The sequence below is a fragment of the Salvelinus sp. IW2-2015 genome, unplaced genomic scaffold (genome assembly GCF_002910315.2).
Source record: "Salvelinus sp. IW2-2015 unplaced genomic scaffold, ASM291031v2 Un_scaffold2137, whole genome shotgun sequence".
Lineage (NCBI taxonomy): Eukaryota > Metazoa > Chordata > Actinopteri > Salmoniformes > Salmonidae > Salvelinus > Salvelinus sp. IW2-2015.
In genome coordinates this window covers 15,479-28,189 of record NW_019943471.1, presented here as the reverse complement: position 1 = coordinate 28,189, position 12,711 = coordinate 15,479, and the positions used below count along the sequence as shown (strand labels likewise).

Below are 12,711 nucleotides of genomic sequence, written 5' to 3'. Positions count from 1 at the left end.
TGTTGGCATTATAGACTTTGTCTTTTTTTTGGACACTCTTATTCTCACGAAATAAAAACTAATTCACATGGTAACATGATAAACACTTTATAATTGCATCTATTTCAGAGTACATATCGCTCCAACATAGCCAACATGAAAGTCACTCTGCCTACACCTACAGTTGTTTGAATGCAGCCTGGGCTGTAGTAAAACCTGCACCAGTGGGGTGACGAAGGAGCAATACCTGTTGGGCCGACCTTTACAGTAAAATGTAATGTTATGACGCTGTGAAATTCCCTTTATCCTTTACTAATTATTATCCAGGATTGTTCAATACCCCGCCGTCTGTAGCCAACTGTGGCATAGACCCTACTACGATAACTCATGTCAGATGATTTCTTGTAAATGCCCATGCTTCGAAGAACAAGACTTCCGAATTGGTATGGTATGTCCCAAACCTGATTGGATACAAGTGAAACGCATCTGTCCAATCAGCTTGCAGTCAATGCTTCATTCATCTGAAAGAAGAGATTAAACTGTATGCGAGTAAAGATTTATTATATTGACTCTGAGACATCGACTTGGTGTTAAGGTTTAATAGTCTTCAATAATCTATTTGAAGGATATCACAAGGATATCTAAAGGACTTATCAATACAAAAATAAAAGGTAAGATTTAGTTGTCTTTGTTTAAACTCTTCAAGAGTGGTCCCTTGTAAGCTATATAAAAATATAGTTGTTTTGAAATAATAAACCAATATTATCTTGTTTTACTTTTTGCTCTCTCTCTCTTGAAATAAGTTCCTAATTATCACAAACAAGCATCAAATTAAAACAAACGTTCAGCCCATATAGTGACATGTCTTGTGAATGTTTATGACAGATGTCAGTAAACCCGGGCGGTCGGAGGCTGAAACAGTGGCTAGTTGAGCAGATCCAGAGCGGTCAGTACCCGGGGCTGCTCTGGGAGGACGACAGCCGCACTATGTTCCGCATCCCCTGGAAACATGCTGGGAAGCAGGATTACAACCAGGAGGTCGACGCCTCTATCTTCAAGGTAAATTCATTGGCTCAAATTTCAAACGAGGATTTTGTTGATAGCGGTAGATTTGAGAGCATATTTAGATCACCGATATGTGTCGCCTTCCGCACCACTTTTGGAGAGACATATAGCACAAACTTCTTTTTTTTTCACCTACAAATAGAGCAGGTGTGAATTACGTTTTGTTGGTTTAACTAAAACATTCTCACCACCTGTAACGCGCATAAATAGGCTACACATTAATTGTTTAATATGCGCCTACAAATAGAACGAGTGTGCATTACGTGCTGTTGGTTTATTAACACATCCTCACCATCTGTAACGCACATAAATAGGCTACAGAGTATGATGACATAATTGACAATACGTTGATCTATGAGTCATGGGGCTCTATTTTAACAAACCTAACAAAATGCTAAATTCATTATTTCTAAGCACTCTCAGCATACCATTTAAAACCCCTTTTTCCATAGGCTACTTGGCTAATGGCCCGGATAAAAAGATGTATCTATGCAATGCTGCTAAATCGGCCTTGAATAAGGGGAGGCTATGCTGGAGCCAGCTAAAATAGAGCCCATGGTCACAAGAAGTCAAGCAGAGAGAAATTACATCGAAAATCTAATGTCTTTGTGTAATTATATGTAATTATAACTTAACAGTTAACAAATAATTTAAACCAGAACCTGTCCAGTTTCATGTCATTACAATTCAACCTTTTGTTTTATGTAACCTACCTGTATTTATCATGTGATTAATTGTATTCTGGCTATCAAAGGAGTTGAATTCTAATTACTTCTATGTATGGCTTCATCGTGGACTTTCTAATCTCTTTCGTTCAGTTCCAGACCTTTTTGAATATAACAAGTTGTTGATAGCACCAGCAGGTATGTGTTATGTTTGGATGTGTGTTACTATGACTCTCGTTCTAATGCACCTGCTCCCTCCCTGCAGGCCTGGGCTGTGTTTAAGGGGAAGTTTAAGGAGGGGGAGAAGGCTGAGCCTGCTACATGGAAGACCAGGCTGCGGTGTGCCCTGAATAAGAGCCCTGACTTCGAGGAGGTGGGAGACAGGTCCCAGCTGGACATCTCTGAGCCCTACAAGGTGTACCGCATCGTCCCCGAGGAGGAGCAGAAGAGTGAGTTCATATTTCACTATGGAGACATTAGAATAATGAACATTATAAACACCTGTATTGAATGGATGGAGAGTCAAATTGCACCCATGCCCAAATTATCTATTAAAAGTCACTAATGTTTCAGCAGCAGGATGTTGCCTTGATCAGAGTTGAAAACTTAGAAACCTGGACAAAGACAGCTTGCTGCTGAGACTTGATTTACATTTGACCATCAGCCTTTTCCCGTAGTAAATATAAAAAATAGCTGTGACAATAATACTTACAACCATGCTGTCCCCTCTGCTCCAGCAGGTAAAAGTGCAGCAGCAGCTTTGACATCTAGCCCTGGTGACATTACTGACATGGACTGCAGCTCTGCAGACCTGGAGGAGCTCATCAAAGAGGTGAAACAGGTATGCTTTTCTTTTTTCCATCCATTTCTTCCTTTCCTCTCTCTATCTATATTTCTCACCAACTTCACTCTCTCTGTTTTTCTCTGTTTTCTTGTTTTACTGTCACTCAAGTTCTCTCATTTTCTGTCTCTATCCTCCACTATCAAATATCTTACCTCTTCTGTTTCTAAATATGTATGATTATATGTATGATTGTTGATGTATGGTTATTAGAGACTAATTGCATGGTGTGTCATTCCATTGTCAGTCTTCCAGTGATGAGTACCTTGGCATCGTCAAGAGGAGCCACTCTCCCCAGGAGGATGGCTGTAGGATGCAGCCCAGCCCAGAGTACTGGTCCCAGGGCAGCGTCAGTGGTAAGGGTCTTTCTCCACTCAGTCAACTGTTCTTTTCTTTAGCAGTGTCATCCAATCTAGTGGAGTATCACCAACATGCAGTGGTGTCATGTCCATTTTAACACGTTCATACAGTGGCGACTGGAACATATATGTATGTGAATGATCTGATCTATCTAATTAGTTAGCAAACGCTTATACATCATTTTGTCCTTTGTTAAAAGTATCTGTCTAGCTGTTTTCCATAAGAACATGTTTTAAGGTGTGTAGAGAATGTTTGCATGTTTATGTCTCCTGTATCAAAATTGGCATTATTGTAGTATGTTCTATGAGGCTACAGTTCCTCCTTTGTGAGAGGTTGCGATTTATTCATTTAAAAATAACTGCATATATAGCGACGCAAAACTCTGCGACATTACCTTGCAGTTATGGCTTCTAACACAGGCTTGTTGACATGATTCTAGAATTCTAGAGGGGGACCGATTTGCTCATTTCCTTTAGCACTTTGCTGACTAAGGTTTATTTTGTTCTTGGTCACGCCGCCTGTGAGTCTGTTGTGCTTGACGGGCTGTATTTTTTGATGAAATGACAAATCATGACATGATAGAGGGGTCAGATGTTTTTCACGGTCACTCAAGATCATTGCATCTTAACGAGCATGCTGCATATGTAAGAGGAAGGCCATATTTGAATTTTATGATAGAAAAAATCTATACCACAAAGTCAGTTATCTTTTTTTTTTTTATTACCTTGCAGTCTTCCCGGGGCATCAAGATCCCTCGCCGATGGGATCTTTCAATGCCGGTATGTTTCCTCAGTATTTCTAAATACAAATGTATTTATTTCCATTCCTCTTGCGAGACTTAATAGAAGACAATGCAGTGGCTTTCTCAACACTTTCCTCCCTCTGTTTCCAGCCTTCTCCCAGATGATCATTAACTTCTTCTATGGTGGGAAGCTGATGGACAGCGTGGTGACATCTCATGCTGATGGCTGTCGTATCTCTCCGGGTCAGCCTCCCTTGGTACAGCACAGGTCCCCCTACGGTCTCGCAGACAGCCTGCAGAACGTCCGTTTCCCTCCCGCTGAGCTCATCGAGGTTGAGCGCCAACGCCATGTCACCCGCAAGCTCCTGGGCCACCTGGAGAGGGGCGTGCTGGTCCGCGCTAACCGCGAGGGCATCTTCATCAAGAGGCTGTGCCAGAGCCGTGTGTTCTGGAGCGGGCAGGGGGGATTGGGCCCCCACTACAGCCCTGGGGGGCCCTGCAAACTGGAGAGAGACGCTGTGGTCAAGATTTTTGACACAGGAAGGTTCTTCCAAGGTGAGGAGAAAGGAACTCATGTTGTTTTTGTTGTTGATTTAGGATGTTGTGCTCTGAAGAGGACAGGAATACATGTACTCTTTACTGACAGACATATACTCTTTGGAGTACATGCCTTCACTCATCAGTGTGCAGTTATGATGAAGCATTCTCTGTCTGTGTAATAAGTTCTTCTCTGTCTGCTTTGTTTGTCCCAGCTCTCCAGCTGTACCAGGAGGGCCAGCTTCCCGCACCTGACCCCATGGTGACCCTGTGTTTCGGGGAGGAGCTTCATGACCTCAGCACAGCCAAGAGCAAACTTATCATCGTCCAGGTAACAGAGGTTATATCCCCTGGATCACTGAAACATGTGGTATCCCCCCTGCACAGTCCCAGAATGTGTTTGAGTAAATAGAGGTAACTTTAGTCTTCAAGGTGATTTGGTCAAAAGGGCACCACTACAATCTTAGAAAAAAGGGTTCCAAAGGGGTTCTTTGGGCTGTCCCCAAACCGTTTTGCTTCCAGGTAGAACCCTTTTGGGTTCCATGTAGAACCCTCTGCATAGAAAGGTTCTACATGGAACCAAAAGGGTTCTACCTGCAACTAAAAATGGTTCTTCAAAGGGTTCTCCTATGTGGGCAGTCGAAGAACCCTTTAAGGTTCTAGATAGAAAAAAGGTGCTAAGAGTGTACCATAAAAATACAAACTGAGCTAACAGTTACCTCTCTTCTTCTCTCCCTGTCTGGTTGTGTTCAGATCACTCCAGTCTACTGTCAGAAGTTGGCAGACTGAGCTTACAGTTCCCCCTCTCCTTCTCTCCCTCTCTCCTTCTCTTCTTTTTTCTCTGTCTGTGCTCGGCCACAGGTTACTCCAGTGAACTGCCAGCAGCTGTTGGATGCAGTGAGCATGCGTCGTTCCCAGTACAGCAGTCCTAACCTGGAGATCCAGTCAGACGAGCTGCATGCCGGGGAACAGATGGCCCGGATCTACCAGGACCTGTGTAGCTACACCGCCCCCCAGAGGGCAGCCTGCTACAGGGACAACATGCCCATCACCGCCTGAACAGAACACCTTCCTTCACTCCCCCTCATTGATATAACAAGAAAGGACTGACATGACATATGGTGAAATATGTCACTAACATACACTTCAGCCTCTCACACCTTTTAGCCCTTGCTTACAGCATTCCAATGCTTTTCAATTCTTCAGAGCCAATGAGCAAGAGCATACTTTGATGAATGGAGAAAGCCAACAAAGCCAATACTTGCAAGGTGTGAACTGATAGGACACAAATCTATGCAGCTTGGGTGTTACAGAGGCACTGTGTGTCAAGAAAGGGAAGTACTATACAACCGTATTACAAATGGTGCTGTACAGGTATTAAAAGGTTTACTCATCAAATGTACCACCCCAGTAAGTATACCACANGAAAGGGAAGTACTATACAACCGTATTACAAATGGTGCTGTACAGGTATTAAAAGGTTTACTCATCAAATGTACCACCCCAGTAAGTATACCACATGTTTCCCCCAATCCAGAAAAAAAACACAGTCAAAATGTAATACAATTCTGAATAAATAGTGGTTTGAACTATTCTGTCTTGTAAACCTACTATCATCAATGTTATCACTATTCATTTTTAAACAACATGTGGTTAATTTACTACAGCAGTAAATTTGATTGAATAAACCCTGAAGTGTTGAATGTTATATTAGAATTTGTGTCTATCAATTGACTAGCTTTTGTCAGATTTCTCACCTGCTTTTAATGTATTTTTTATGATGGAAAATGTGATTGATATTCAATCCAATAGTCCATACTAGTCATCATATCAAAGTGTATATACATTTAAACATGTTAAATCAGGGGCCAGTATAACTGTAAAATGCCGAACATCCTTAAAACGTTTATATTTTTTCTATTTGTACTCTAGAAACATATTTTTCTTATACTGTATGAGAGATTGTATTTGATATAGATAGGTTTTACTATCGTATTCTGCCCACTGTTTTACTCTCTCTGAATTCATTTTTCAAACTTTGAAATAATATCAAACCTTTCAGTGAATCTCTTAATTTGGCTTGTATTTTATTTATGAGCTGTTATACAGCAATATCTATAAAGTCACTTACTGAAAGTATCATTGTTTGAGGCTTTGATGATGGCTTGAAAACCACAGCTAAAACTATTCAGCACACAATAAACCAGAATAAATTGTAAAATTACATATTTTTCCTGTGTGTGGGTGTATTTCATTGAATACTTTGAAAGACGCAGGCGGCCTAAAAAAGCATTTTCCAGAGAAGTGTACCCATACTAGCCACCATAGACTCTCAGTTCCATGGTAGTAGCACCCGTCACCAAGCATCCCACAAGTGAAATCACGTGTGTCTGAGTGAGGGAATGAGTATACTAGTAATGGAACAACAGCCAACATTTTCAGAAACCATAGAAAGGATGGACCATAGAGGAGGGAAACTAGTGTCTAGGACATCCCCAGTGAGTAAGACATGGCTGATGGAGAAAGGAGAGAAAGGAGGAAGAGAGCAGAAGAAGAGAGACAAAGGTCTTTGTGATCTCCCCATTCCATCTGTGGGGGATTCATTTATTGTTCTTCTCATTGGTGGTAACTTCTAGAGAATGGGCTATCTCAAATCATGAGAAACTGCTAAATTACAGAAGAACAACCTACACAAACATGCCCACTTCACACCCACACAGATTAGAGTTCTCATGTCACTCAGCACTTATTTATTTGGAATTCAGCTACAAAACATTGCTAACAAGCCGCACTCGCACACTCTCATCACAAATAGTCTAGGTAATCTATTTCACTTGAAACACACTTGTGCCTGATTCACACTACAGGGCAGACAAGAACTGTACTGGGCTGGCTCGGATACATTTTGTGTGTGTGTGTGTGTGTGTGTGTGTGTGGTGTGTGTGTGTGTGTGTGTGTGTGTGTGTGTGTGTGTGTGTGTGTGTGTGTGTGTGTGTGTGTGTGTTGTCCAGAGACATGTAGAGGTGTTACACATCTGTCAGAACCTCTTACAGGGTTCAACAAGCAGAACTGACTGCAAGCCGTCAGAAACTTTCACAGGAAACCAAGTCTACCCTCAAATAAGATCTGTCTGAGACTAGGCTAATTTAACCCCCTGTGTCTCTAATATTCAGAAGAATAGAATTGGGTCTATTGCCTCTACTTATGTGATCTGAGCAGGACAAACTCTAGGCCTAATAACTCAGACTTTCCTGGTCAGATCAAGTGGTCAGGAAAAACTGCTGTCCCTAGTTATAATGAGAACAAGTTGGTTATGGGGGTGTTGAAGTGCACTTATGCACGAGCACAAGCTTCGATTCTGTCTACAGTTGCAGTGTCTGCAGTGTGGTGTCTCCTGTTTTGCAACACTGCCTTGTGGCGTCTGAGGTTTCCCACAATAAATGATCATAAAAAAGCAAGACTACATTCAACATCAGCGGCTGTGGTGGTATCATACAGCACTACAGTAGTAATTGAATGTAATGGTCTCTACACATGCATTATGCCAGATCTAGAGACACTGACATACACTTCAGCCTCTCACGAACTAACTAGAATCATCAAAGAAATTAAAGATTAAATAAAGAGGAATTACTATTCTCCAAAGTATTTCCTTGAAATCTGCTTTTTCTCTTTCTGGTTTTGTGGCTGGATTTGTTGCTGACTTCTCTTAAAATGAAAAGATGTCTCTGAACTGGGCTGTATAGTCAGCAATAACCACTCCCTTCCCTCACAATGTTTTGGTCTGTGAATCCCCTCATCTTGTTTCATCATATTCACCATTGACACTCAAAAACACAGGAAATAAAAATATGTCCTTTTTCCTATGTGAGCCCAGTTGTATGTAAAAGCAGAACATGAAAGTAGGATTTTCTGTACTGCTATGTTTTCCATTTATTTAATTTGGATGTGAAACAAGAATTGCATTCATTCAGTTATACGTAACTAGGCTACATATGAGACTCTAAAACATCATTATTGTTTGCCTGTCTTTGGAGAAAGGCAACATTTACAGGAAACAATGCATGAAAAGCCATGGGTGGAGTCATATCTAGTGGCAAACACTTTGTTTTCTTCTCTCACTTGTGTTCAATATTATACATGTTTGCATAATCAAACTATCTTCTGTATATGTATTTTACTTTCTAAACTGTATTGAGATGTATTTTGAATACTATATTGTGACTACTGTTATTAAGTTACTGTATCAGTGCTGATGATTGGATGATACTGTATCATATGAATCCTGGTCTCACTAACCGCAGGGACAAGGTGGAGAAGCAGGTAACAGAAACCCAGGACAGGATGTGGAGAAAGACTGTGTGAATTTCCATAAATAAGGGACATACAGTAAATACATACCAGATTAAAGATTGACAGTTGTTGTTGATGATGCTTTAGCTGCCCCACCCAAATAGATGATGACTTAAAGTTCAAAGGTCTTGGTGAGATCTACAGGTGCATTCCCACATAACCTTTTTGCTAAATGGTATTTTCTACTGCTTGTTTCAATTATATCATTGTTTTGTTCAATTGTTATGTGATTTTTTTGTTTATATAGCACTGTTTTTGTTTATAAAGCCCTCCTTTATAAACTTCCTCCATACCTTACTTCATTTTTTACTTACAGATGTACAGGTACCATACCCGGTCTCAGGGAAGGCTAAATCTGGAGATCCATTCCATCTCCACCGATTTAGGTAAATCTGCTTTTAGTTTTTTTGCACATGACTTGTGGAATGATCTCCAAGGCTCTCTAAAGGTGGATGAATTGGTGCCTCTAGGGCATTTCAAAAGGATGATTGTGGAAACTTTACTGAAGAATGATTCTATGATTGTGTTTTGCTTTTCATGTATTGATGTTTATTTAACCTTTATTTAATTAGGCAAGTCAGTTAAGAACAAATTATTATTTACAACAACGGCCTAACCCGGCAAAACACTAACGACGCTGGGCCAATTGTGCGCCGCCCTATGGAACTCTGAATCACGGCCGGTTGTGATACACCCTGCAATCAAACCAGGGTCTGTAGTGACGCCTCTAGCACTTAGATGCAGTGTCTTAGACTGCTGCGCCACTCGGGAGTATATTGATGCGTATCGATTTGTATACAAGGCTAATCAGTGAAAGAGAGATTTGTCTCATCATCACTTCCTGTTACAATATAGGTATAAAAAAACATTTGACAAAGTAAATACCAAGTGAGAAGCAGAAGCATAACCAAGACATACACAAAACAACAGAATGTAATATTATGCTGGAACCTGTGATTTCCTAAGAAAAGGATCTTTATTATGCAATCAGAGTGGGTTGGGAGTTTGACTGGCGTCTCTGGGGAGGAGTGGGGTTAGAGACAAGCATGTGTGAGATGAGAATAGTCAACAAGAGAGGAACTGGGAGAGCAGCGAGAACACTGAGGGGTGGAGAGACAGGTGGAGAGGGAACCCACATCCTGGAACCTGGAGGATAGACACCTGACCGCACCCACACAAACACACACACACACACACCCACATGCATGCACACGAACCACAAACACACACACACACATTGGCCGGCAGTCCAGGGTTGTTTCCTCTAATCAGTATCGGTTCACTTATGTCCCTCTGACCCCAAACCTACCACCAAGCCCCTCTGGGAGGGGTCCCTGCAAGGCGGAGGAGCCACAAGTTCTGGGGGTCAATGCGTCCTTTATCTCACACCTATCTCTTTTTATGAATGAGTTACAGTTCATATAAGGAAATCAGTCAATTTAAATGAATTCATTAGGTCGTAATCTATGGATTTCAAATTACTGGGAATAAAGATATGTATCTGTTGGTCACAGATACCTTTTAAAAAAAAGGTAGGGACGTGGATCAGAAAACCAGTCAGTATCTGGAGTGACCACCATTTGCCTCATGCAGCGCAACACATCTCCTTCGCATAGAGTTGATCAGGCTGTTGATTGTGGCCTGTGGAATGTTGTCCCACTCCTCTCCAATGGCTGTGCAAAGTTGCTGGATATTTGCGGGAACTGGAACACATACACCTACTCATTCACAGGTTTTTCTTTATTTTTACTAAAGTGTAAAAATGGTGTAAAACAAATCCAAATAAATTCCTCATGAAGCTGGTTGAGAGAATGCCAAGAGTGTGCAAAGCTGTCATCAAACAAAGGGTGGCTACTTTGAAGAATCTCAAATGTAAAATACATTTTGATTCCATGTGTTATTTTATAGTTTTAATGTCTTCACTATTATTCTACAATTTAAAAAATAGTACAAATTAAGAAAAACCCTTGAATGAGTAGGTGTGTCCAAACTTATGACTGGTACTGTACTTCGATTCAGAGCATCCCAAACATGCTCAATGGTTGACATGTCTGGTGAGTATGCATGGAAGAACTGGGACAGGAAGAACTGGGACAGATGAGCTTCCCTGAGACGGTTTATGAGAGTTTGTGCAGAAATTCTTCGGTTGTGCAAACCCACAGTTTCATCAGCTGTCCGAGTGGCTGGTGTCAGACGATCCCGCAGGTGATGAAGCCGGATGTGGAGGTCCTGGGTTGGCGTGGTTACACGTGGTCTTCAATTCAGCCACAAGAGCATTTGTGAGGTCGGGCACTGATGTTGGGCGATTAGGCCTGGCTCGCAGTTGGCGTTCCAATTCATCCCAAAGGTGTTCGATGGGGTTGAGGTCAGGGCTTTGTGCAGGCCAGTCAAGTTCTTCCACACCGATTTCGACAAACCATTTCTGTATGGACCTCGCTTTGTGCACCGGGGCATTGTCATGCTGAAACAGGAAAGGGTCTTCCCCAAACTGTTGCCACAAAGTTGGAGGCACTGAATTGTTTAGAATGTCATTGTATGCTGTAGCGTTACGATTTCCCTTCACTGGAACTAAGGGGCCTAGCCCACACCGTGAAACAGCCCCAGACCATTATTCCTCCTCCACCAAACTTTACAGTTGGCACTATGCATTGGGGCAGGTAGCGTTCTTATGCCATCCGCCAAATCCAGAATCGTCCGTCGGTCTGCCAGATGGTGAAGTGTGATTCATCACTCCAGACAACGCGTTTCCTCTGCTCCAGAATCCAAGAACCGTGAGTTTACACCACTCCAGCCAACGGTTGGCATTGCGCATGGTGATCTGCTATAAGCCAGTGGGTCTGGGCCCGTGAGTAACCAGCCTCTACAGGGGGCTGTACCCATAGGAAGCTTATTAGCAAGTTTTAATGTCAGAAATAATGAGTTAGACAAGACCAGCTGAAGACACATACATATGCGTGTGTTGAAAATCCTTTAATATGAGTGAGAAATGTATACAGTAGGCTGTCTAAAGGTATTAATTGTATTTATTTAGTTTGAACCTTTTTTTAACTGAAAAGCCCTAAAGGTATACAGTACATATAACACACTGTATCCATCTCCTACTAGCTAACATGCACGTACAGATCACAGTTTAAAGTCCATAGAACATAAAATACATAGAGCTCTCACTGTGTAAAGTCAGTTGAGAGTTGCAGCATCTGGTGTTCCTGTCCGGAGGAGTGATCTGTGACCTCCTCATCTGGCCTGGTATGGACAGGAAGAGCATGTGGACCGGAGAGAATCCGACTGAGCAGAATGCAACTTCCCTATAGAAAAGAGGAATAAGACACAGAGCATTGGAGCCAGAGACAGACAGTGGTCAAGGAGTCAAAGACCCTGGCTGGAGCACATAGATTATACTCATATAGAAAATACTACATATAGAAGTGAAAGGGGAAATTGTGTGTAGGGGAGGTGTCTGTACACATCGAGAGGACATTGCTGAACAGGAATTGTTCTCCAATGAAATATAGACAACTTTTAAATAGTTTTTTTTTTTTTTACTTGGTGAGTCTTAGGTTGACCCTTTGCTCTTCTGTTCGTATTTGGGATGAATTCGGGTGAAACAAAACTTACAGTGTCAGCAGGGTAATAGGGGGTGGGTGGTGGTGATGTAGAGTGGGGTGGGGTGTCAGTCCCAAGGGAGAGTATGGGGGCTGCCACAGTGATCACAGGGTCACAGTACAGGGGATTTCTGCTCCAAACTGCCGCTCTGACCCAGGCCATCTCAAACGGCTCAGTGCTCACTGGATTGTGTGTGTGTGTGTCAGGGGAAAGGATGTGGTCGGCCAGCTCAAAGACAGGTGACAGTCATAGGGTTCCGATAGATGAAAGACACAGAAAAGCAACTGAGATGAGAATAGCTGAAGTGTACAGTACCTGTCAAAAGTTTGGACCCACCTACTCATTCAAGGGTTTTTCTTTATTTTTACTATTTTCTACATTGTAGAATAATAGTGAAGACATCAAAACTATAAAATAACATATATGGAATCATGTAGTAACCAAAATGGTGTTAATAAAAATCCAAATATATTTTATATTTGCGATTCTTCAAAGTAGCAAACCTTTGCCTTGATGACAGCTTTGCACACTCTTGGCATTCTCTCAACCAGCTTCATGAGGTAATC

General features: G+C 41.8%; 1 protein-coding gene across 4 annotated transcripts; it reads left to right on the top strand.

Annotated features, from left to right (window-relative positions):
- Positions 1-542: 542 nt before the first annotated feature.
- On the top strand, positions 543-5,601 carry LOC112067731 (interferon regulatory factor 8). 4 transcript variants are annotated; one of them, XM_024140431.2, is made up of 9 exons: positions 543-650; positions 865-1,038; positions 1,975-2,158; positions 2,447-2,550; positions 2,798-2,906; positions 3,642-3,689; positions 3,803-4,207; positions 4,405-4,520; positions 5,051-5,601. In XM_024140431.2, the coding sequence occupies exons 2-9, from the start codon at positions 865-867 to the stop codon at positions 5,246-5,248; spliced, it is 1,338 nt and encodes a 445-aa protein (XP_023996199.1). In that variant the 5' UTR covers positions 543-650; the 3' UTR covers positions 5,249-5,601. The 4 variants fall into 4 exon arrangements, with proteins under 4 accessions (XP_023996199.1, XP_023996202.1, XP_023996200.1 ...); XM_024140434.2 differs by having other exon boundaries at positions 4,943-5,433; XM_024140432.2 differs by having other exon boundaries at positions 560-650; positions 2,450-2,550.
- The last annotated feature ends 7,110 nt before the right edge of the window (positions 5,602-12,711 follow it).